Consider the following 25,335-nt stretch of genomic DNA (forward strand, 5'->3'; position numbering starts at 1 on the left):
TGTAATATGTAGGACCTGGCTCAGAGGAGGGCGCACTGCCATGCCGGACGTAGCGCAGCGCAGTTGTTATTGAGAATGTAGTGGGGGTTCCAGGGCAGTGACACTGAGACCTTGCACACATGACGCATGGATGTACACCAGGGAAGGACTCGGACGGCAGACAACTGCCGGCGCTTCTGCGTCCACCTCTGAACCAGCCACATAATTACCATCTGCAGCCGGTGTCATGGAATAATACTAGGCCACGCAGAAGAATCTGTATTTACTGGCTTTATCTTTATCTGACAATCTGTCTTTACTGAAATGTGACGCTTATGTCTCAGCAATAACCCAGTGTGCTCAGCAGTCACACTCACCTGGATCAGCACTTTACCCAGGCAAACAAACGGGGTGCTGATCTCAGCCATCAGCATGCACCCCAAGAAGAAGTCTCCCTTCCCTTCTCTCCAGAGCTGCAAGACAATCAGAAATAAAGTCTCATAATAAAGTAGGGATAACAGCGTAAAGCTCTTCGTCAGACCAGACAGCAGCCTAATAACCAGACGCTTCATAGACTTAGTGCTGCTGTGCAGGGGCCTGATCTTCTGTGTATTACTTACTGTGGAGGGTAAGAAGTGGAGACGTGGCTGAACGCCAGCCAATCCGGAGCCAGCTCATAAAAGTTGATATGTAAACTCTGATAGGCCACATCCCACATCCCTGTGCTAAAATTCGGCCCAACAGTCAAGGACCGCTCTGAAGTTGTCATCGTTTTACGAGTAGCTTCGGTCTGGTTGTCTTTAATCAGAGCAAGGCTCTCTATTTGGATACAATGAGGTGGCCAACTCCAGTCCTCAACATCTACCAACAGCTCACGTCTTCCGGACCACCGAGCTGGCGCACAGGTGCAATTACAGGTGCGGCTAATTACTTATTACTGGAGAACGTTAACTGTTGGTTGCTCTCGAGGACTGGACTGTTGGCTACCCCTGGCATATCATGTCATTTCCGACACGGCAAGCTTAGTGTCGTCCAAATTTTCTTGGGGGTAAATTGGGGCTGCTATTTGAGATGACGAGGAACACCTTCCTCCCACCGACTGGAGACACCACACTTACTATCTGGCGATATGGATGATACCAGCAACAGAAGATGGGACTGTGCTAATCTTTGGATGGACCCATGCTGCAACTAATTGTAAGTGTAGGATGCGTCCCACAGAATACCAGGTGTGTGCAGAACTCTGCATAGCTAGCCAAGTGAAGGATACATTTTAGGCTTGCCATTATACGCCAATTGTACCCTAACTATATGGGAAGACACATTGCAAGGACTCATTGCAATGGTTTTAGAAGATTCAAGTAGGAAACTGGTGGAGAACCGCATCATCTGCCCATAGGTGGCCACCAGATGACCGGTCCTACCTCCAGCCACATACTGGAGTATAGATGATACTTCAGTCCAGTATCATACTGTCAGTACTGGCGGTGTAAGTGTCTGTGCATACACAACTAGCTGTATACATGTGTATGACTCCACACACATATAAGTGTACGTGTAAATGTTTTGGCCATTGGTCCTGGTCATCGCTCACAAATATGTGGTTCAAACATATTGAAGACTAGATTGTAAAGTGACGGGTGTTGGCTGCAGTCCCTGCCCTCAACCAGAACTTACCACAGAGACAGGAAAGCAGACAGCCACCATGAAGACATGGTGCAGGACCATCAGGAACTCCTTGCCTAGGTAGGCCTTGACGAGTGTCCAGCCTCCTGTGTGGCCTTTCACCTTATGCTTGTGCCAGTAGCAGAGGTACATGGCGTACACATCATATATAAAGTATGGGACGGCAAAGCGAGTGTAGGTAGCGGCCAGCCAGTGCCTAAGGATGAGAGAGGCAAGAAAGCCATAAAGGGGGAGAATTGCTCAGCAATCTATAGAGAATGGTGGAGACAACAAGGGGAAGAAGGTTTAACAGGGGAGAAGAGAATGGGGGTGTGAAAGGGTAGAGCAACAGAGGGTAGGAGTGGTGGCAACAGGTGGGAGAGGGTAGAGCAACGAAGGGGAGGAGTGATGAAAACAGGTGGGAGAGGGTAGAGCAACGGAGGGGAGGAGTGATGACAACAGGTGGGAGAGGGTAGAGCAACGGAGGGGGGGGGGGGGAGTGGTGGCAACAGGTGGGAGAGGGTAGAGCAAAGGAGGGGATGAGTGGTGGCAACAGGTGAGAGAGGGTAGAGCAACGGAGGAGAAGAGTGGTAACAACAGGTGAGAGAGGGTATAGCAACGGAGGGGAGGAGTGGTGACAACAGGTGGGAAAGGCTAGAGCAACGGAGGGGAGGAGTGGTGACAACAGGTGGGAGAGGGTAGAGCAACGAAGGGGAGGAGTGATGAAAACAGGTGGGAGAGGGTAGAGCAACGGAGGGGAGGAGTGATGACAACAGGTGGGAGAGGGTAGAGCAACGGAGGGGGGGGGAGTGGTGGCAACAGGTGGGAGAGGGTAGAGCAAAGGAGGGGAGGAGTGGTGGCAACAGGTGAGAGAGGGTAGAGCAACGGAGGAGAAGAGTGGTAACAACAGGTGAGAGAGGGTATAGCAACGGAGGGGAGGAGTGGTGACAACAGGTGGGAAAGGCTAGAGCAACGGAGGGGAGGAGTGGTGACAACAGGTGGGAGAGGGTAGAGCAAAGGAGGGGAGGAGTGATGACAACAGGTGGGAGAGGGTAGAGCAACGGAGGGGGGGGGGGAGTGGTGGCAACAGGTGGGAGAGGGTAGAGCAAAGGAGGGGAGGAGTGGTGGCAACAGGTGAGAGAGGGTAGAGCAACGGAGGAGAAGAGTGGTAACAACAGGTGAGAGAGGGTATAGCAACGGAGGGGAGGAGTGGTGACAACAGGTGGGAAAGGCTAGAGCAACGGAGGGGAGGAGTGGTGACAACAGGTGGGAGAGGGTAGAGCAAAGGAGGGGAGGAGTGGTGGCAACAGGTGGGAGAGGGTAGAGCAACGGAGAGGAGGAGTGCTGGCAACAGGTGGGAGAGGGTAGAGCTACGGAGGGGAGGAGTGGTGACAACAGGTAGGAGAGGGTAGAGCAACGCAGGGGAGAAGTGGTGACAACAGGTGTGAGAGGGTAGAGCAAAGGGCGGGAGGAGTGGTGACAACAGGTGGGAGAGGGTAGAGCAACGGGGGGAGGAGTGGTGGCAACAGGTGGGAGAGGGAAGAGCATAGGAGGGGAGGAGTGGTGACAACAGGTGGAAGAGGGTTGAGCTACGGAGCGGAGGAGTGGTGACAACAGGTGGGAGAGGGTAGAGCAACGGAGGGGAGGAGTGGTGACAACAGGTGGGAGAGGGTAGAGCAACGGAGGGGAGTGGTGACAACAGGTAGGAGAGGGTAGAGCAACGGAGGGGAGGAGTGGTGACAACAGGTGGGAGAGGGTAGAGCATCAGAGGAGAGGAGTGGTGACAACAGGTGGGAGAGGGTAGAGCATAGGAGGGGAGGAGTGGTGACAACAGGTGGGAGAGGGTAGAGCAATGGAGGGGAGGAGTGGTGACAACAGGTGGGAGAGGGTAGAGCTACGGAGGGGAGGAGTGGTGACAACAGGTGGGAGAGGGAAGAGCTACGGAGGGGAGGAGTGGTGACAACAAGTAGGAGAGGGTAGAGCAACGGAGGGGAGAAGTGGTGACAACAGGTGGGAGAGGGTACAGCTATGGAGGGGAGAATAGTGGTGACAAAAGGTGGGAGAAGGTAGAGCAATGGAGGGGAGAATAGTGGTGACAACAGGTGGGAGAGGGTAGAGCTATGGATGGGAGAATGGTGATGGGAACAGGTGGGAGAGGGTAGAGCAATAGTGGGGAGAATAGTGGTGACAACAGGTGGGAGAAGGTAGAGCAATGGTGGGGAGAATAGTGGTGACAACAGGTGGGAGAGGGTAGAGCAACGGAGGAGAGGAGTGGTGACAACAGGTGGGAGAGGGTAGAGCATCAGAGGAGAGGAGTGGTGACAACAGGTGGGAGAGGGTAGAGCATCAGAGGAGAGGAGTGGTGACACCAGGTGGGAGAGGGTAGAGCAATGGAGGGGAGAATAGTGGTGATAACAGGTGGGAGAGGGTAGAGCAATGGTGGGGAGAATAGTGGTGACAACAGGTGGGAGAGGGTAGAGCAATGGATGGGAGAATAGTGGTGACAACAGATGGGAGAGGGTAGAGCAATGGAGGGGAGAATAGTGGTGACAACAGATGGGAGAGGGTAGAGCAATGGAGGGGAGAATAGTGGTGATAACAGGTGGGAGAGGGTAGAGCAATGGAGGGGAGAATAGTGGTGATAACAGGTGGGAGAGGGTAGAGCAATGGAGGGGAGAATAGTGGTGATAACAGGTGGGAGAGGGTAGAGCAATGGAGGGGAGAATAGTGGTGATAACAGGTGGGAGAGGGTAGAGCAATGGAGGGGAGATTAGTGGTGACAACAGGTGGGAGAGGGTAGAGCAATGGTGGGGAGAATAGTGGTGACAACAGGTGGGAGAGGGTAGAGCTATGGAGGGGAGAATAGTGGTGACACCAGGTGGGAGAGGGTAGAGCTATGGAGGGGAGAATAGTGGTGATAACAGGTGGGAGAGGGTAGAGCAATGGATGGGAGAATAGTGGTGATAACAGGTGGGAGAGGGTAGAGCAATGGAGGGGAGAATAGTGGTGACAACAGCTGGGAGAGGGTAGAGCTATGGAGGGGAGAATAGTGGTGATAACAGCTGGGGGAGGGTAGAGCAATGGAGGGGAGAATAGTGGTGATAACAGGTGGGAGAGGGTAGAGCAATGGAGGGGAGAATAGTGGTGATAACAGGTGGGAGAGGGTAGAGCAATGGAGGGGAGATTAGTGGTGACAACAGGTGGGAGAGGGTAGAGCAATGGTGGGGAGAATAGTGGTGACAACAGGTGGGAGAGGGTAGAGCTATGGAGGGGAGAATAGTGGTGACACCAGGTGGGAGAGGGTAGAGCTATGGAGGGGAGAATAGTGGTGATAACAGGTGGGAGAGGGTAGAGCAATGGATGGGAGAATAGTGGTGATAACAGGTGGGAGAGGGTAGAGCAATGGAGGGGAGAATAGTGGTGACAACAGCTGGGAGAGGGTAGAGCTATGGAGGGGAGAATAGTGGTGATAACAGCTGGGGGAGGGTAGAGCAATGGTGGGGAGAATAGTGGTGATAACAGGTGGGAGAGGGTAGAGCAATGGATGGGAGAATAGTGGTGATAACAGGTGGGAGAGGGTAGAGCTATGGAGGGGAGAATAGTGGTGATAACAGGTGGGAGAGGGTAGAGCTATGGAGAGGAGAATAGTGGTGACACCAGGTGGGAGAGGGTAGAGCAATGGTGGGGAGAATAGTGGTGATAACAGGTGGGAGAGGGTAGAGCTATGGAGAGGAGAATAGTGGTGACACCAGGTGGGAAAGGGTAGAGCAATGGTGGGGAGAATAGTGGTGATAACAGGTGGGAGAGGGTAGAGCAATGGATGGGAGAATAGTGGTGATAACAGGTGGGAGAGGGTAGAGCTATGGAGGGGAGAATAGTGGTGATAACAGGTGGGAGAGGGTAGAGCTATGGAGGGGAGAATAGTGGTGACACCAGGTGGGAGAGGGTAGAGCAATGGTGGGGAAAATAGTGGTGACAACAGGTGGGAGAGGGTAGAGCAATGGAGGGGAGAATAGTGGTGATAACAGGTGGGAGAGGGTAGAGCAATGGTGGGGAGAATAGTGGTGACAACAGATGGGAGAGGGTAGAGCAATGGTGGGGAGAATAGTGGTGACAACAGGTGGGAGAGGGTAGAGCAATGGAGGGCAGAATAGTGGTGATAACAGCTGGGGGAGGGTAGAGCAATGGTGGGGAGAATAGTGGTGACAACAGGTGGGAGAGGGTAGAGCAATGGAGGGGAGAATAGTGGTGACAACAGGTGGGAGAGGGTAGAGCAATGGAGGGGAGAATAGTGGTGATAACAGGTGGGAGAGGGTAGAGCTATGGAGGGGAGAATAGTGGTAATAACAGGTGGGAGAGGGTAGAGCTATGGAGGGGAGAATAGTGGTGACAACAGGTGGGAGAGGGTAGAGCAATGGTGGGAAGAATAGTGGTGACACCAGGTGGGAGAGGGTAGAGCTATGGAGGGGAGAATAGTGGTAATAACAGGTGGGAGAGGGTATAACAGTTCTAATAAACTCTGCTATTTAACATTGAATTTAGCATAATTTCTGGACCAAAACAAAAAGTATGGCCCACTTACAACAACAAAATAATAGTTTTTTTCTGTGTGCCACTACAAGTTTCAGCATGCTAGCACCGCTTATTATGTTTAGAATTGGGATGTCCACCAGGGGAGGGAATTCTGCAGTATTACAATGTCTGTGGGAACTCACACTGGGGGTCTCAGTCTTTGCACACACAGACATGGGGCTGTACACTTGGGGAGGGCGTGCAATCAGTGGTATTACACTTCCTATGGGCACTCTCACTGGGGGCCAGATTCTCTAAGCTTCAAAAGTGATCAAATGGAGAGTGATAAACAGCCAGCCAATTAGCTCCTACCTGCCATGTCACAGACTGTGTTTGAAAAATGTCAGGCAGGTGCTGATTGGCTGGCTGTTTATCACTCTTCATTTTATCACTTTTGAAGCTTATAGAATCTGGCCCTGGGTGTCTCAGTCCTTGCACACACGTACAGACGGCAGTACACCAGGGGAGGGCGTGCAGCGGTATTACAGTGTCTATGGACACTCACACTGGGGGCGAAATGTAATAGGGTGTGATTTTTTAGACATGTGCGATTTTTGGTCAAAAACGGCCGAAATCGCACATTTTCCGAAAATCGCACATTTAATAGGTTGAAAATCGCGGTAAAAAATCGCACTTTTTACCGCGAAATCGCACTTTTAGAAGTGCGATTTTTAGTCACATTTCAATTCGCATCCAGATGTTTTCCCATTATAAAGTATACAACTCGCAAATGTAATAGGGTGCGATTTTTGGTCAATGTTACCAAAAATCGCAAAAAAAATAGACCAGGTTCTGACAGGCGAATTTGACAGAACCATGCACAGATCATTGAGATCTGTGCATGGTTCTGTTAATAAAAATGTGTAAAAGTGTTTTTATAAAAAAAAAAACGGCGTGGGGTCCCCCCTCCTAAGCATAACCAGCCCCGGGCTCATTGAGCCGGACCTGGTTCCAAAAATACGGGGGGACAAAAAGCATAGGGGTCCCCCGTATTTCTGAAACCAGCCCCGGACTCTTGGACCGGTCCTGGTTCCAAAAATACGGGGGACAAAAAATCTGGGGGTCCCCCGTATTTTGAAACCAGCACCGGGCTCCAAAAGCCCGCGGTGTCATGCCACAGCCGGGGGACACTTTTTATACAAGGTCCCCCGGCCAAAACATGAGCACCGTGGCTGGTCAGCCTTGGACGGGGTACCTGGAGGAGTGGGGACCCCCCCAATAAAGGGGTCCCCCCCCCCCAGGCTTCACCCGTCCAGGGCTGAAGCCCGGGGCTGTCACCGGCGTCCGTGGCCAGTGGACGCCGGCCTGATAGGGTTAAATCCATCATACATATCATTACATTGCTTTTTACCGGCGAACTACAAGTGCCAGCAGACCTCCCCCGCATGCTGGGACTTGGAGAACCACAAGTCCCAGCATGCAGGGCATTAATGGGCCCGCTGGGACTTGTAGTCCACCTGTAAAAAGAATGTTTATAAAAAAAACACACACAGAGAAGTACAAGTTTATTACACACACACACCTCAATTTTACACCAGCATACTTACCATTCCTGGATCCAGCGCTGGTCTGGCTGCTTCACAGCCGGCTCCCCCCGCACTGACAGGCAGCGGGGAGAACCGGCTTTCTCCGTTGCCTGTCACCGGCTTTCTCCGTAGCTTCTGTAGCTCTGTCCGAGTGCTACAGAGGCTGAGAGCGCGATTGGCTGAGCTACAGTATGCGTCTCCATGGAGACGCATAGCTCAGCCAATCAGGACTGAGCTATGCGTCTCCATGGAGACGCATACTGTAGCTCAGCCAATCACGCTCTCAGCCTCTGTAGCACTGGGACAGCGCTACAGAAGCTACGGAGAAAGCCGGTGACAGGCAACGGAGAAAGCCGGTTCTCCCCGCTGCCTGTCAGTGCGGGGGGAGCCGGCTGTGAAGCAGCCAGACCAGCGCTGGATCCAGGAATGGTAAGTATGCTGGTGTAAAATTGAGGTGTGTGTGTGTAATAAACTTGTACTTCTCTGTGTGTGTTTTTTTTATAAACATTCTTTTTACAGGTGGACTACAAGTCCCAGCGGGCCCATTAATGCCCTGCATGCTGGGACTTGTGGTTCTCCAAGTCCCAGCATGCGGGGGAGGTCTGCTGGCACTTGTAGTTCGCCGGTAAAAAGCAATGTAATGATATGTATGATGGATTTAACCCTATCAGGCCGGCGTCCACTGGCCACGGACGCCGGTGACAGCCCCGGGCTTCAGCCCTGGACGGGTGAAGCCTGGGGGGGGGGGACCCCTTTATTGGGGGGGACCCCACTCCTCCAGGTACCCCGTCCAAGGCTGACCAGCCACGGTGCTCATGTTTTGGCCGGGGGACCTTGTATAAAAAGTGTCCCCCGGCTGTGGCATGACACCGCGGGCTGTTGGAGCCCGGTGCTGGTTTCAAAATACGGGGGACCCCCAGATTTTTTGTCCCCCGTATTTTTGGAACCAGGACCGGTCCAAGAGTCCGGGGCTGGTTTCAGAAATACGGGGGACCCCTATGCTTTTTGTCCCCCCGTATTTTTGGAACCAGGTCCGGCTCAATGAGCCCGGGGCTGGTTATGCTTAGGAGGGGGGACCCCACGCCGTTTTTTTTTTTAACTTTTTTTTTTTTGCACAAAATCGCATTTATAAAAATGCGCACATTTTCATGACTGAAAATGCGCACATTTTCATGACTAAAAATCGCGGCAAATCGCGGCAAATCGCATTTTTTCCCGCTAATTCGCATCTCATTACATATGCGAATTCGCGGCAAAAAATGCGATTTTTAAAGGTGCGATTTGGTGCGATTTTTTTTTAGTCTAAAAATCGCACCCTATTACATTTCGCCCTGGGTGTCTCAGTCCTTGCACACACAGACATGCGGCTGTACACCAGGGGATGGCGTGCAGCTGTATTAAAGTGTCTATGGGCACCCACACTGGGGGTCTCAGTCCTTGCACACACAGGCGGCTGTACACCAGGGGAGGGCGTGCAGTGGTATTACAGTCCCTGTGGGCACTCACACTGGGGGTCTCAGCCCTTGCACACACAGACACCTGGCTATACACCAGAGGAGGGTGTGCAGCGGTATTACAGTGTCTATGGGCACTTGCAGTGGGGGTCTCAGTCCTTGCACACATAGACACCTGGCTGTACACCAGGGGAGTGCGTGCATCGGTATTACAGTATCTATGGGCACTCACAATGGGGGTCTCAGTCCTTGCACACACAGACACGTAGCTGTACACCAGTGGATGGTGTGCTGCGGTATTACAGTGTCTATGGGCACTTGAACTGGGGGTCTCAGTCCTTGCACACACAGACACCTGGCTGTACACCAGGGGAGTGCGTGCATCGGTATTACAGTATCTATGGGCACTCACACTGGGGTTCATAGCCCCTGCACACACAGACACACGGCTGTACACCAGGTAAGGGCATGCAGTGGTAATACAGTCCCTATGGGCACTCGCACTGGGGGTCTCAGTCCCTGCACATACAGACACGTGGCTGTACACCAGGGGAGGGCGTGCAGTGTTATTACAGTGTCTATGGGCACTCACACTGGGGGTCTCAGTCCTTGCACACACAGACACATGGCTGTATACTAGGGGAGGGCATGCAGTGTTATTACAGTACCTATGGGCACTCACACTGGGGTTCTCTGTTCTTGCACACACAGACACGCATCTGTACACCAGGGGAGGGCATGCAGTGGTATTACAGTGTCTATGGGCATTCACACGGGGGTTTCAGTCCTTGCACACACAGACACGCATCTGTACAGCAGAGGGCATGCAGTGGTATTACAGTACCTATGGGCACTCACACTGAGGATCTCAGTCCTTGCACACACAGACGTGTCTGTACACCAGGGGAGGGCATGCAGTGGTATTACAGTGTCTATGGGCACTCACACTGGGGGTCTCAGTCCTTGCACACACAGACACGCAGACGTACCCCAGGGGAGGACGTGCAGCGGTATTACAGTACGTATGGGCACTCACAATGGGGGTCTCAGTCCTTGCACACACAGACACATGGCTGTACACCAGGGGAGGGCATGCAACTGTATTACAGTGTCTATGGGCACTCGCACTGGGGTCTCAGTCCTTGCACACACATGCGGCTGTACACCATGGGAGTGCGTGTAGTGGTAATACAGTCCCTATGGGCACTCATACAGGGGGTATCAGCCCTTGCACACACAGAGACACGGCTGTACACCAGTGGAGTGGCGTGCATTGGTAATACAGTGTCTATGGGCACCCACACTGGGGGTCTTAGTCCTTGCACAAATATGCGGCTGTACACCAGGAAAAGTTTGTGCAGTGGTATTACAGTCCCTATGTGCACTCGCACTGGGGTACTCAGCCCCTGCACACACAGACATGCGGCTGTACACCAGGGGGGCGTGCAACGGTATTACAGTGTCTATGGGCATTCACACTGGGGATATCAGTCCTTGCACACACAGACATGCGGCTGTACACCATGGAAGGGCATGCAGCAGTATTACAGTCCCTATGGGCACTCTCACTGGGGGTCTCAGTCCTTGCACACACGTACACACGGCTGTACACCAGAGGAGGGTGTGCAGCGGTATCACAGTGTCTATGGGCACTTGCACTGGGGATCTCAGTCCTTGCACACACAGACACCTGGCTGTACACCAGGGGAGTGCGTGCATCGGTATTACAGTATCTATGGGCACTCACACTGGGGGTCTCAGTCCTTGCACACACAGACACGTCGCTGTACACCAGTGGGGGGTGCAGCGGTATTACAGTGTCTATGGGCACTTGCACTGGGGGTCTCAGTCCTTGCACACACAGACACGTGGCTGTACACCAGGGGATTGCGTGCATCGGTATTACAGTATCTATGGGCACTCACACTGGGGGTCTCAGTCCTTGCACACACAGACACGTGGCTGTACACCAGGGGAGTGAGTGCATCGGTATTACAGTATCTATGGGCACTTGCACTGGGGGTCTCAGTCCTTGCACACACAGACACATGGCTGTACACCAGGGGAGTGCGTGCATCGGTATTACAGTATCTTTGGGCACTCGCACTGGGGGTCTCAGTCCCTGCACACACAGACACTGTATTACAGTGTCTATGGGCACTCACACTGGGGGTTTCAGCCATTGCACATACAGACACGCATCTGTACACCAGAGGGCATGCAGTGGTATTACAGTACCTATGGGCACTCACACTGGGGATCTCAGTCCTTACACACACAGACGTGTCTGTACACCAGGGGAGGGCATGCAGTGGTATTACAGTGTCTATAGACACTCACACTGGGGGTCTCAGTCCTTGCACACACAGACGTACCCCAGGGGAGGACGTGCAGCGGTATTACAGTACGTATGGGCACTCACAATGGGGGTCTCAGTCCTTGCACACACAGACACATGGCTGTACACCAGGGGAGGGCATGCAACTGTATTACAGTGTCTATGGGCACTCGCACTGGGGTCTCAGTCCTTGCACACACATGCGGCTGTACACCATGGGAGTGCGTGTAGTGGTAATACAGTCCCTATGGGCACTCATACAGGGGGTATCAGCCCTTGCACACACAGAGACACGGCTGTACACCAGTGGAGTGGCGTGCATTGGTTATACAGTGTCTATGGGCACCCACACTGGGGGTCTTAGTCCTTGCACAAATATGCGGCTGTACACCAGGAAAAGTTTGTGCAGTGGTATTACAGTCCCTATGTGCACTCGCACTGGGGTACTCAGCCCCTGCACACACAGACATGCGGCTGTACACCAGGGGGGCGTGCAACGGTATTACAGTGTCTATGGGCATTCACACTGGGGATATCAGTCCTTGCACACACAGACATGCGGCTGTACACCATGGAAGGGCATGCAGCAGTATTACAGTCCCTATGGGCACTCTCACTGGGGGTCTCAGTCCTTGCACACACGTACACACGGCTGTACACCAGAGGAGGGTGTGCAGCGGTATCACAGTGTCTATGGGCACTTGCACTGGGGGTCTCAGTCCTTGCACACACAGACACGTCGCTGTACACCAGTGTGGGGTGCAGCGGTATTACAGTGTCTATGGGCACTTGCACTGGGGGTCTCAGTCCTTGCACACACAGACACGTGGCTGTACACCAGGGGATTGCGTGCATCGGTATTTCAGTATCTATGGGCACTCACACTGGGGGTCTCAGTATTTGCACACACAGACACGTCGCTGTACACCAGTGTGGGGTGCAGCGGTATTACAGTGTCTATGGGCACTTGCACTGGGGGTCTCAGTCCTTGCACACACAGACACGTGGCTGTACACCAGGGGATTGCGTACATCGGTATTACAGTATCTATGGGCACTCACACTGGGGGTCTCAGTCCTTGCACACACAGACACGTGGCTGTACACCAGGGGAGTGAGTGCATCGGTATTACAGTATCTATGGGCACTTGCACTGGGGGTCTCAGTCCTTGCACACACAGACACATGGCTGTACACCAGGGGAGTGCGTGCATCGGTATTACAGTATCTATGGGCACTCGCACTGGGGGTCTCAGTCCCTGCACAAACAGACACGCGGCTGTACACCAGGGGAGGGCATGCAGTGTTATTACAATGTCTATGGGCACTCACACTGGGGGTCTCAGTCCTTGCACACACAGACACACGGCTGTACACTAGGGGAGGGCATGCAGTGTTATTACAGTACCTATGGGCACTCACACTGGGGGGTCTCAGTCCTTGCACACACAGACACAAGGCTGTACACTAGGGGAGGGCATGCAGTGTTATTACAGTACCTATGGGCACTCACACTGGGGTTCTCAGTCCTTGCACACGCAGACACGCATCTGTACACCAGGGGAGGGCATGCAGTGGTATTACAGTGTCTATGGGCATTCACATGGGGGTTTCAGTCCTTGCACACACAGACAAATGGCTGTACACCAGGGGAGGGCATGCAACTGTATTACAGTGTCTATGGGCACTCACACTGGGGGTCTCAGTCCTTGCACACACAGACACGTGTCTGTACACCAGAAGGCATGCAGTGGTATTACAGTACCTATGGGCACTCACACTGGGGGTCTCAGTCCTTGCACACACAGGCACATGGCTGTACACCAGGGAAGGGCATGCAGTGGTATTAGTGTCTATGGGCACTCACACTGGGGGTTTCAGCCATTGCACACACAGACACACGGCTGTACACCAGGGGAGGGCATGCAGTGGTATTACAGTACCTATGGGCACTCACACTGGGGGTCTCAGTCCTTGCACACACAGGCACACGGCTGTACACCAGGGGAGGGCATGCAGTGGTATTACAGTACCTATGGGCACTCACACTGGGGGTCTCAGTCCCTGCACACACAGGCACGCGGCTGTACACCAGAGGAAGGTGTGGAGTCAGTGGTATTACAGTGTCTATAGGCACTCACACTGGGGGTCTCAGTCCTTGCACATACAGGCGGCTGTACACCAGGGGAGGGCATGCAGTGGTATTTCAGTACCTATGGGCAGTCACACTGGGGGTCTCAGTCCCTGCACACACAGACACGCGGCTGTACACCAGAGGAAGGTGTGGAGTCAGTGGTATTACAGTGTCTATAAGCACTCACATTGGGGGTCTCAGTCCTTGCACATACAGGCGGCTGTACACCAGGGGAGGGCATGCAGTGGTATAACAGTGTCTATAGGCACTCACACTGGGGGACTCAGTCCTTGCACACGTGTACACATGGCAGTACACTAGGGGAGGGCATGCAGTGCTATTACAGTGTCTATGGGCACTCACACTGGGGGTCTCAGCCCTTGCACACACAGACACGCGTCTGTACACCAGAGGAAGGCATGCAGTCAGTGGTATTACAGTCCCTATGGGCAGGAGGTTGTGTAGCAGTATTACCATGTGCATCAACGCTAAACGTGGGGGTCTCCACCAGCGTACATTACATATTTCACCGTGATGGTAAGGAGGGAGCCTGGCCACACCTCCTCCAATACAGCCATGCCCCCTCCCAGTGTCAGAGCACCGCACAGCTACTGACACCCCTGGACATGGGTGCTGCAGCACCTGACTTAGAACCAGTCCAGTGACTGACAATGTGGCAGATAGGGAATGTCAGAGGGACACTGAGGGATGGAGACGGAAACAGGGAAGGAGATAAACAAATGAGTTCATTACAGAGAATTACTGAAATAACCCTTTCATCACTGCACGGACCACCGACCCATTAACACTTTCTATACATAAACACTGGCGGTCATCGCTTACCACCTCACCCCCCCCCGGAGCTCTCTAACCTATGCAGGCCCAGAGGTCGCCCTGGCTGTCTGTCACGCTGGCCCACGTAGCTCAGGTCAGGAGTACGGGCTGTACGTAAGGTGAAACTATTATAACCGTGCCAATTAGACAGATGTCAGGAGGAGTTAATCTCTCTCCTATAGTCTGTTCTAATCTCCATCTGGCCGGGCCGGGCTGCAGGGCAGGAGGTGGGGAGAGTGATAATCTCTTTTAAACTTATTAATTCTTACAAATAAAAGAGATTACAAGATGGAAGGAGGAGACGACCTTCAGCTGTCTGTGCTGCAGCTAATGCTCCCACCGGATGGGTCCAGGCCGGCTGTGCCGAGCGGAGGGTCTGACCCATCACATAACACTACACACTGCAGAGACACACACTGCTTCCATACACCATGCACATGCTGGGGTGTAGCGTCCTATGTCTGTATAGGGTGTAATAGATGTATTATGGTCAGCGGTCAGGATATGTTGGGGTGCAGTGTCCTGTGTCTGCATAGGGTGTAATAGATGTATTATGGCCGGCGGTCAGGACATGTTGGGGTGTAGCGTCCTATGTCTGTATAGGGTGTAATAGATATATTATGGGCAGCGGTCAGGACATGTTGGGGTGTAGTGTCCTATGTCTGTATAGGGTGTAATGCAGGGGCGTAACTATAGCACCGCAGCCCCCGCGACCGCGGGGGGGCGCTGTGCATGTGCGGGCGCCGGGGGCTGCAGTGCTATAGTTACACCCCGCCGCCATCCCCTACAGTCTTACCTGTCAGTCTTCAGTACGCGCTGGTCCCGGCTCCCTTCTTCTGCTATGAGGACCACAACAAAATGTCCGCCCCCATGTAGCAGATAGTTCTCTGAAACTGTCTGCTGCATGGGGGCAGACATTTTGTGGTGGTCCTCATAGCAGAAGAAGGGAGCCGGGACCAGCGCGTACTGAGCGTAGCCAGGTAAGACTGGGGGGGATTGCATGGGTGGCGGGGCGGGCGAGAGTTGGGGCGGCGGGGCGGGCGGGCGTTGGTGCGGCGGGGCGGGCGTTGGTGCGGCGGGGTGCGTGGGTGGGTGGTGCGGCGGGGTGCGTGGGTGGGCGCCCTCCCTTTAACAGCGGGGGGGGTGCCCAAAAGCTAGTTACACCACTGGTGTAATAGATGTATTATGGGCAGCGGTCAGGACATGTTGGGGTGTAGTGTCCTATGTCTGTATAGAGTGTAATAGATGTATTATGGCCAGTGGTCAGGACATGTCGGGGTGTAGTGTCCTATGTCTGTATAGGGTGTAATAGATGTATTATGGCCAGCGGTCAGGACATGTTGGGGTGTAGTGTCCTATGTCTGTATAGGGTGTAATAGATGTATTATGGCCAGCGGTCAGGACATGTTGGGGGTGTAGTGTCCTATGTCTGTATAGGGTGTAGTAGATGTATTATGGCCAGCGGTCAGGACATGTTGGGGGTGTAGTGTCCTATGTCTGTATAGGGTGTAATAGATGTATTATGGCCGGCGGTCAGGACATGTTGGGGTGTAGTGTCCTATGTCTGTATAGGGTGTAATAGATGTATTATGGCCAGTGGTCAGGTCATGTTGGGGTGTAGTGTCCTATGTCTGTATAGGGTGTAATAGATGTATTATGGCCAGCGGTCAGGTCATGTTGGGGGTGTAGTGTCCTATGTCTGTATAGGGTGTAATAGATGTATTATGGCCAGTGGTCAGGACATGTTGGGGTGTAGTGTCCTATGTCTGTATAGGGTGTAATAGATGTATTATGGCCAGTGGTCAGGTCATGTTGGGGTGTAGTGTCCTATGTCTGTATAGGGTGTAATAGATGTATTATTGCCAGCGGTCAGGTCATGTTGGGGTGTAGTGTCCTGTGTCTGTATAGGGTGTAATAAATGTATTATGGCCAGTGGTCAGGACATGTTGGGGGTGTAGTGTCCTATGTCTGTATAGGGTGTAATAGATGTATTATGGCCAGTGGTCAGGACATGTTGGGGTGTAGTGTCCTATGTCTGTATAGGGTGTAATAGATGTATTATGGCCAGTGGTCAGGTCATGTTGGGGTGTAGTGTCCTATGTCTGTATAGGGTGTAATAGATGTATTATTGCCAGCGGTCAGGTCATGTTGGGGTGTAGTGTCCTGTGTCTGTATAGGGTGTAATAAATGTATTATGGCCGGTGGTCAGGACATGTTGGGGGTGTAGTGTCCTATGTCTGTATAGGGTGTAATAGATGTATTATGGCCAGTGGTCAGGACATGTTGGGGGTGTAGTGTCCTATGTCTGTATAGGGTGTAATAGATGTATTATGGCCAGTGGTCAGGACATGTTGGGGGTGTAGTGTCCTATGTCTGTATAGGGTGTAATAGATGTATTATGGCCAGTGGTCAGGTCATGTTGGGGTGTAGTGTCCTATGTCTGTATAGGGTGTAATAGATGTATTATTGCCAGCGGTCAGGTCATGTTGGGGTGTAGTGTCCTGTGTCTGTATAGGGTGTAATAAATGTATTATGGCCGGTGGTCAGGACATGTTGGGGGTGTAGTGTCCTATGTCTGTATAGGGTGTAATAGATGTATTATGGCCAGTGGTCAGGACATGTTGGGGGTGTAGTGTCCTATGTCTGTATAGGGTGTAATAGATGTATTATGGCCAGCGGTCAGGACATGTTGGGGTGTAGTGTCCTATGTCTGTATAGGGTGTAATAGATGTATTATGGCCGGCGGTCAGGACATGTTGGGGTGTAGTGTCCTATGTCTGTATAGGGTGTAATAGATGTATTATGGCCAGTGGTCAGGACATGTTGGGGTGTAGTGTCCTATGTCTGTATAGGGTGTAATAGATGTATTATGGTCAGTGGTCAGGTCATGTTGGGGTGTAGTGTTCTGTGTCTGTATAGGGTGTAATAAATGTATTATGGCCGGTGGTCAGGACATGTTGGGGGTGTAGTGTCCTGTGTCTGTATAGGGTGTAATAGATGTATTATGGCCGGTGGTCAGGACATGTTGGGGGTGTAGTGTCCTATGTCTGTATAGGGTGTAATAGATGTATTATGGCCGGCAGTCAGGACATGTTGGGGGTGTAGTGTCCTATGTCTGTATAGGGTGTAATAGATGTATTATGGCCAGTGGTCAGGACATGTTGGGGTGTAGTGTCCTGTGTCTGTATAGGGTGTAATAGATGTATTATGGCCGGTGGTCAGGACATGTTGGGGTGTAGCGTCCTATGTCTGTATAGGGTGTAATAGATGTATTATGGCCAGCGGTCAGGACATGTTGGGGTGTAGCGTCCTATGTCTGTATAGGGTGTAATAGATGTATTATGGCCAGCGGTCAGGACATGTTGGGGTGTAGTGTCCTGTGTCTGTATAGGGTGTTATAGATGTATTATGGCCGGTGGTCAGGACATGTTGGGGGTGTAGTGTCCTATGTCTGTATAGGGTGTAATAGATGTATTATGGCCAGTGGTCAGGGCATGTTGGGGGTGTAGTGTCCTATGTCTGTATAGGTGTAATAGATGTATTATGGTCAGCGGTCAGGACATGTTGGGGGTGTAGTGTCCTATGTCTGTATAGGGTGTAATAGATGTATTATGGTCAGTGGTCAGGACATGTTGGGGTGTAGTGTCCTATGTCTGTATAGGGTGTAATAGATGTATTATGGCCAGCGGTCAGGACATGTTGGGGTGTAGTGTCCTATGTCTGTATAGGGTGTAATAGATGTATTATGGCCGGCAGTCAGGACATGTTGGGGTGTAGTGTTCTATGTCTGTATAGGGTGTAATAGATGTATTATGGCCGGCGGTCAGGACATGTTGGGGGTGTAGTGTCCTATGTTTGTCTGTATATGTGTAATAGATGTATTATGGCCAGTGGTCAGGACATGTTGGGGGTGTAGTGTCCTATGTCTGTATAGGGTGTAATAGATGTATTATGGCCAGTGGTCAGGACATGTTGGGGGTGTAGTGTCCTATGTCTGTATAGGGTGTGATAGATGTATTATGGCCGGCAGTCAGGACATGTTGGGGGTGTAGTGTCCTATGTCTGTATAGGGTGTAATAGATGTATTATGGCCGGCGGTCAGGACATGTTGGGGTTGTAGTGTCCTATGTCTGTATAGGGTGTAATAGATGTATTATGGGCAGTGGTCAGGACATGTTGGGGTTGTAGTGTCCTATGTCTGTATAGGGTGTAATAGATGTATTATGGGCAGTGGTCAGGACATGTTGGGGGTGTAGTGTCCTATGTCTGTATAGGGTGTAATAGATGTATTATGGCCAGTGGTCAGGACATGTTGGGGGGTGTAGTGTCCTATGTCTGTATAGGGTGTAATAGATGTATTATGGCCGGCGGTCAGGACATGTTGGGGGTAGTGGTCAGGACATGTTGGGGGTGTAGTGTCCTATGTCTGTATAGGGTGTAATAGATGTATTATGGCCAGCGGTCAGGACATGTTGGGGTGTAGTGTCCTATGTCTGTATAGGGTGTAATAGATGTATTATGGCCGGCGGTCAGGACATGTTGGGGTGTAGTGTCCTATGTCTGTATAGGGTGTAATAGATGTATTATGGCCAGTGGTCAGGTCATGTTGGGGTGTAGTGTCCTATGTCTGTATAGGGTGTAATAGATGTATTATGGCCAGCGGTCAGGTCATGTTGGGGGTGTAGTGTCCTATGTCTGTATAGGGTGTAATAGATGTATTATGGCCAGTGGTCAGGACATGTTGGGGTGTAGTGTCCTATGTCTGTATAGGGTGTAATAGATGTATTATGGCCAGTGGCCAGGTCATGTTGGGGTGTAGTGTCCTATGTCTGTATAGGGTGTAATAGATGTATTATGGCCAGCGGTCAGGACATGTTGGGGTGTAGTGTCCTATGTCTGTATAGGGTGTAATAGATGTATTATGGCCGGCGGTCAGGACATGTTGGGGTGTAGTGTCCTATGTCTGTATAGGGTGTAATAGATGTATTATGGCCGGCGGTCAGGACATGTTGGGGGTGCAGTGTCCTATGTCTGTATAGGGTGTAATAGATGTATTATGGCCGGCGGTCAGGACATGTTGGGGGTGTAGTGTCCTATGTCTATATATGGTGTAATAGATGTATTATGGCCGGCGGTCAGGACATGTTGGGGTGTAGTGTCCTGTCTGTATAGGGTGTAATAGATGTATTATGGTCAGCGGTCAGGACATGTTGGGGTGTAGTGTCCTATGTCTGTATAGGGTGTAATAGATGTATTATGGCCGGCGGTCAGGACATGTTGGGGTGTAGTGTCCTATGTCTGTATAGGGTGTAATAGATGTATTATGGCCGGCGGTCAGGACATGTTGGGGGTGCAGTGTCCTATGTCTGTATAGGGTGTAATAGATGTATTATGGCCGGCGGTCAGGACATGTTGGGGGTGTAGTGTCCTATGTCTATATATGGTGTAATAGATGTATTATGGCCGGCGGTCAGGACATGTTGGGGTGTAGTGTCCTGTCTGTATAGGGTGTAATAGATGTATTATGGTCAGCGGTCAGGACATGTTGGGGTGTAGTGTCCTATGTCTGTATAGGGTGTAATAGATGTATTATGGCCAGCGGTCAGGACATGTTGGGGGTGTAGTGTCCTATGTCTGTATAGGGTGTAATAGATGTATTATGGTCAGTGGTCAGGTCATGTTGGGGTGTAGTGTCCTGTGTCTGTATAGGGTGTAATAGATGTATTATGGCCGGTGGTCAGGACATGTTGGGGGTGTAGTGTCCTATGTCTGTATAGGGTGTAATAGATGTATTATGGCCGGTGGTCAGGTCATGTTGGGGTGTAGTGTCCTATGTCTGTATAGGGTGTAATAGATGTATTATGGCCGGCGGTCAGGACATGTTGGGGTGTAGTGTCCTATGTCTGTATAGGGTGTAATAGATGTATTATGGCCGGTGGTCAGGACATGTTGGGGGTGTAGTGTCCTATGTCTGTATAGGGTGTAATAGATGTATTATGGCCGGTGGTCAGGACATGTTGGGGGTGTAGTGTCCTATGTCTGTATAGGGTGTAATAGATGTATTATGGCCGGCAGTCAGGACATGTTGGGGGTATAGTGTCCTATGTCTGTATAGGGTGTAATAGATGTATTATGGCCAGTGGTCAGGACATGTTGGGGTGTAGTGTCCTATGTCTGTATAGGGTGTAATAGATGTATTATGGCCAGAGGTCAGGACATGTTGGGGTGTAGTGTCCTGTGTCTGTATAGGGTGTAATAGATGTATTATGGCCGGTGGTCAGGACATGTTGGGGTGTAGCGTCCTATGTCTGTATAGGGTGTAATAGATGTATTATGGCCAGCGGTCAGGACATGTTGGGGTGTAGTGTCCTATGTCTGTATAGGGTGTAATAGATGTATTATGGCCAGCGGTCAGGACATGTTGGGGTGTAGTGTCCTGTGTCTGTATAGGGTGTAATAGATGTATTATGGCCGGTGGTCAGGACATGTTGGGGTGTAGTGTCCTATGTCTGTATAGGGTGTAATAGATGTATTATGGCCAGCGGTCAGGACATGTTGGGGTGTAGTGTCCTATGTCTGTATAGGGTGTAATAGATGTATTATGGCCAGCGGTCAGGACATGTCGGGGTGTAGTGTCCTATGTCTGTATAGGGTGTAATAGATGTATTATGGCCGGTGGTCAGGACATGTTGGGGTGTAGTGTCCTATGTCTGTATAGGGTGCAATAGATGTATTATGGCCAGCGGTCAGGACATGTCGGGGTGTAGTGTCCTATGTCTGTATAGGGTGTAATAGATGTATTATGGCCGGCGGTCAGGACATGTTGGGGGTGTAGTGTCCTATGTCTGTATAGGGTGTAATAGATGTATTATGGGCAGTGGTCAGGACATGTTGGGGGTGTAGTGTCCTATGTCTGTATAGGGTGTAATAGATGTATTATGGCCAGTGGTCAGGACATGTTGGGGGGTGTAGTGTCCTATGTCTGTATAGGGTGTAATAGATGTATTATGGCCAGTGGTCAGGTCATGTTGGGGTGTAGTGTCCTATGTCTGTATAGGGTGTAATAGATGTATTATGGCCAGTGGTCAGGACATGTTGGGGTGTAGTGTCCTATGTCTGTATAGGGTGCAATAGATGTATTATGGTCAGTGGTCAGGACATGTCGGGGTGTAGTGTCCTATGTCTGTATAGTGTGTAATAGATGTATTATGGCCAGTGGTCAGGTCATGTTGGGGTGTAGTGTCCTATGTCTGTATAGGGTGTAATAGATGTATTATGGCCAGCGGTCAGGACATGTTGGGGTGTAGTGTCCTATGTCTGTATAGGGTGTAATAGATGTATTATGGCCGGCGGTCAGGACATGTTGGGGTGTAGTGTCCTATGTCTGTATAGGGTGTAATAGATGTATTATGGCCGGCGGTCAGGACATATTGGGGTGTAGTGTCCTATGTCTGTATAGGGTGTAATAGATGTATTATGGCCGGCGGTCAGGACATGTTGGGGTGTAGTGTCCTATGTCTGTATAGGGTGTAATAGATGTATTATGGCCAGCGGTCAGGTCATGTTGGGGGTGTAGTGTCCTATGTCTGTATAGGGTCTAATAGATGTATTATGGCCAGCGGTCAGGACATGTTGGGGTGTAGTGTCCTATGTCTGTATAGAGTGTAATAGATGTATTATGGCCAGTGGTCAGGACATGTCGGGGTGTAGTGTCCTATGTCTGTATAGGGTGTAATAGATGTATTATGGCCAGCGGTCAGGACATGTCGGGGTGTAGTGTCCTATGTCTGTATAGGGTGTAATAGATGTATTATGGCCAGCGGTCAGGACATGTTGGGGGTGTAGTGTCCTATGTCTGTATAGGGTGTAATAGATGTATTATGGCCAGCGGTCAGGACATGTTGGGGGTGTAGTGTCCTATGTCTGTATAGGGTGTAATAGATGTATTATGGCCGGCTGTCAGGACATGTTGGGGTGTAGTGTCCTATGTCTGTATAGGGTGTAATAGATGTATTATGGCCGGTGGTCAGGACATGTTGGGGGTGTAGTGTCCTATGTCTGTATAGGGTGTAATAGATGTATTATGGCCAGTGCTCAGGACATGTTGGGGGTGTAGTGTCCTATGTCTGTATAGGGTGTAATAGATTTATTATGGCCGGCAGTCAGGACATGTTGGGTGTGTAGTGTCCTGTCTGTATAGGGTGTAATAGATGTATTATGGCCAGCGGTCAGGACATGTTGGGGTGTAGTGTCCTATGTCTGTATAGGGTGTAATAGATGTATTATGGCCAGCGGTCAGGTCATGTTGGGGGTGTAGTGTCCTATGTCTGTATAGGGTGTAATAGATGTATTATGGCCAGTGGTCAGGACATGTTGGGGGTGTAGTGTCCTATGTCTGTATAGGGTGTAATAGATGTATTATGGCCGGCGGTCAGGACATGTTGGGGTGTAGTGTCCTATGTCTGTATAGGGTGTAATAGATGTATTATGGTCAGCGGTCAGGACATGTTGGGGTGTAGTGTCCTATGTCTGTATAGGGTGTAATAGATGTATTATGGCCAGTGGTCAGGACATGTTGGGGTGTAGTGTCCTATATCTGTATACGGTGTAATAGATGTATTATGGCCGGGGGTCAGGACATGTTGGGGGTGTAGTGTCCTATGTCTGTATAGGGTGTAATAGATGTATTATGGCCGGCGGTCAGGACATGTTGGGGGTGTAGTGTCCTATGTCTGTATAGGGTGTAATAGATGTATTATGGCCGGTGGTCAGGACATGTTGGGGGTGTAGTGTCCTATGTCTGTATAGGGTGTAATAGATGTATTATGGCCAGCGGTCAGGACATGTTGGGGTGTAGTGTCCTATGTCTGTATAGGGTGTAATAGATGTATTATGGCCGGCGGTCAGGACATGTTGGGGTGTAGTGTCCTATGTCTGTATAGGGTGTAATAGATGTATTATGTACAGCGGTCAGGACATGTTGGGGTGTAGTGTCCTATGTCTGTATAGGGTGTAATAGATGTATTATGGCCAGCGGTCAGGACATGTTGGGGGTGTAGTGTCCTATGTCTGTATAGGGTGTAATAGATGTATTATGGCCAGTGGTCAGGTCATGTTGGGGTGTAGTGTCCTATGTCTGTGTAGGGTGTAATAGATGTATTATGACCAGTGGTCAGGACATGTTGGGGTGTAGTGTCCTATGTCTGTATAGGGTGTAATAGATGTATTATGGCCAGTGGCCAGGACATGTTGGGGGTGTAGTGTCCTATGTCTGTATAGGGTGTAATAGATGTATTATGGTCAGCGGTCAGGTCATGTTGGGGTGTAGTGTCCTATGTCTGTATAGGGTGTAATAGATGTATTATGGCCGGCGGTCAGGACATGTTGGGGTGTAGTGTCCTATGTCTGTATAGGGTGTAATAGATGTATTATGGCCGGCGGTCAGGACATGTTGGGGTGTAGTGTCCTATGTCTGTATAGGGTGTAATAGATGTATTATGGCCGGCGGTCAGGACATATTGGGGTGTAGTGTCCTATGTCTGTATAGGGTGTAATAGATGTATTATGGCCGGCGGTCAGGACATGTTGGGGTGTAGTGTCCTATGTCTGTATAGGGTCTAATAGATGTATTATGGCCAGCGGTCAGGACATGTTGGGGTGTAGTGTCCTATGTCTGTATAGAGTGTAATAGATGTATTATGGCCAGTGGTCAGGACATGTCGGGGTGTAGTGTCCTATGTCTGTATAGGGTGTAATAGATGTATTATGGCCAGCGGTCAGGACATGTCGGGGTGTAGTGTCCTATGTCTGTATAGGGTGTAATAGATGTATTATGGCCAGCGGTCAGGACATGTCGGGGTGTAGTGTCCTATGTCTGTATAGGGTGTAATAGATGTATTATGGCCGGTGGTCAGGACATGTTGGGGTGTAGTGTCCTACAGTATGTCTGTATAGGGTGTAATAGATGTATTATGGCCAGAGGTCAGGACATGTTGGGGGTGTAGTGTCCTATGTCTGTATAGGGTGTAATAGATGTATTATGGCCGGCAGTCAGGACATGTTGGGGGTGTAGTGTCCTGTCTGTATAGGGTGTAATAGATGTATTATGGCCAGCGGTCAGGACATGTTGGGGTGTAGTGTCCTATGTCTGTATAGGGTGTAATAGATGTATTATGGCCAGCGGTCAGGTCATGTTGGGGGTGTAGTGTCCTATGTCTGTATAGGGTGTAATAGATGTATTATGGCCAGTGGTCAGGACATGTTGGGGGTGTAGTGTCCTATGTCTGTATAGGGTGTAATAGATGTATTATGGCCGGCGGTCAGGACATGTTGGGGTGTAGTGTCCTATGTCTGTATAGGGTGTAATAGATGTATTATGGCCGGTGGTCAGGACATGTTGGGGGTGTAGTGTCCTATGTCTGTATAGGGTGTAATAGATGTATTATGGCCAGCGGTCAGGACATGTTGGGGGTGTAGTGTCCTATGTCTGTATAGGGTGTAATAGATGTATTATGGCCAGTGGTCAGGTCATGTTGGGGTGTAGTGTCCTATGTCTGTGTAGGGTGTAATAGATGTATTATGACTAGTGGTCAGGACATGTTGGGGTGTAGTGTCCTATGTCTGTATAGGGTGTAATAGATGTATTATGGCCAGTGGTCAGGTCATGTTGGGGTGTAGTGTCCTATGTCTGTATAGGGTGTAATAGTTGTATTATGGCCAGCGGTCAGGACATGTTGGGGTGTAGTGTCCTATGTCTGTATAGGGTGTAATAGATGTATTATGGCCAGCGGTCAGGACATGTTGGGGTGTAGTGTCCTATGTCTGTATAGGGTGT

General features: G+C 50.8%; 1 protein-coding gene across 1 annotated transcript in view; it reads right to left on the reverse strand.

The window, feature by feature from the left end:
- The window catches only part of TLCD3B (TLC domain containing 3B), a 47,959-nt gene that overhangs the window by 3,485 nt on the left and 19,139 nt on the right, over positions 1-25,335 (reverse strand). Inside the window, exons 2-3 of the mRNA XM_083152426.1 lie at positions 1,657-1,861; positions 357-452 (exon numbers count right to left, since the gene is read on the reverse strand). Coding sequence (XP_083008552.1) covers positions 357-452; positions 1,657-1,797 — 237 coding nt within the window. The 5' untranslated portion in view covers positions 1,798-1,861. The remainder of the gene's footprint in view (positions 1-356; positions 453-1,656; positions 1,862-25,335) is intronic.

Source organism: Crinia signifera, chromosome 7 (genome assembly GCF_055691185.1).
Source record: "Crinia signifera chromosome 7, ASM5569118v1, whole genome shotgun sequence".
In the NCBI taxonomy this organism is placed as follows: domain Eukaryota; kingdom Metazoa; phylum Chordata; class Amphibia; order Anura; family Myobatrachidae; genus Crinia; species Crinia signifera.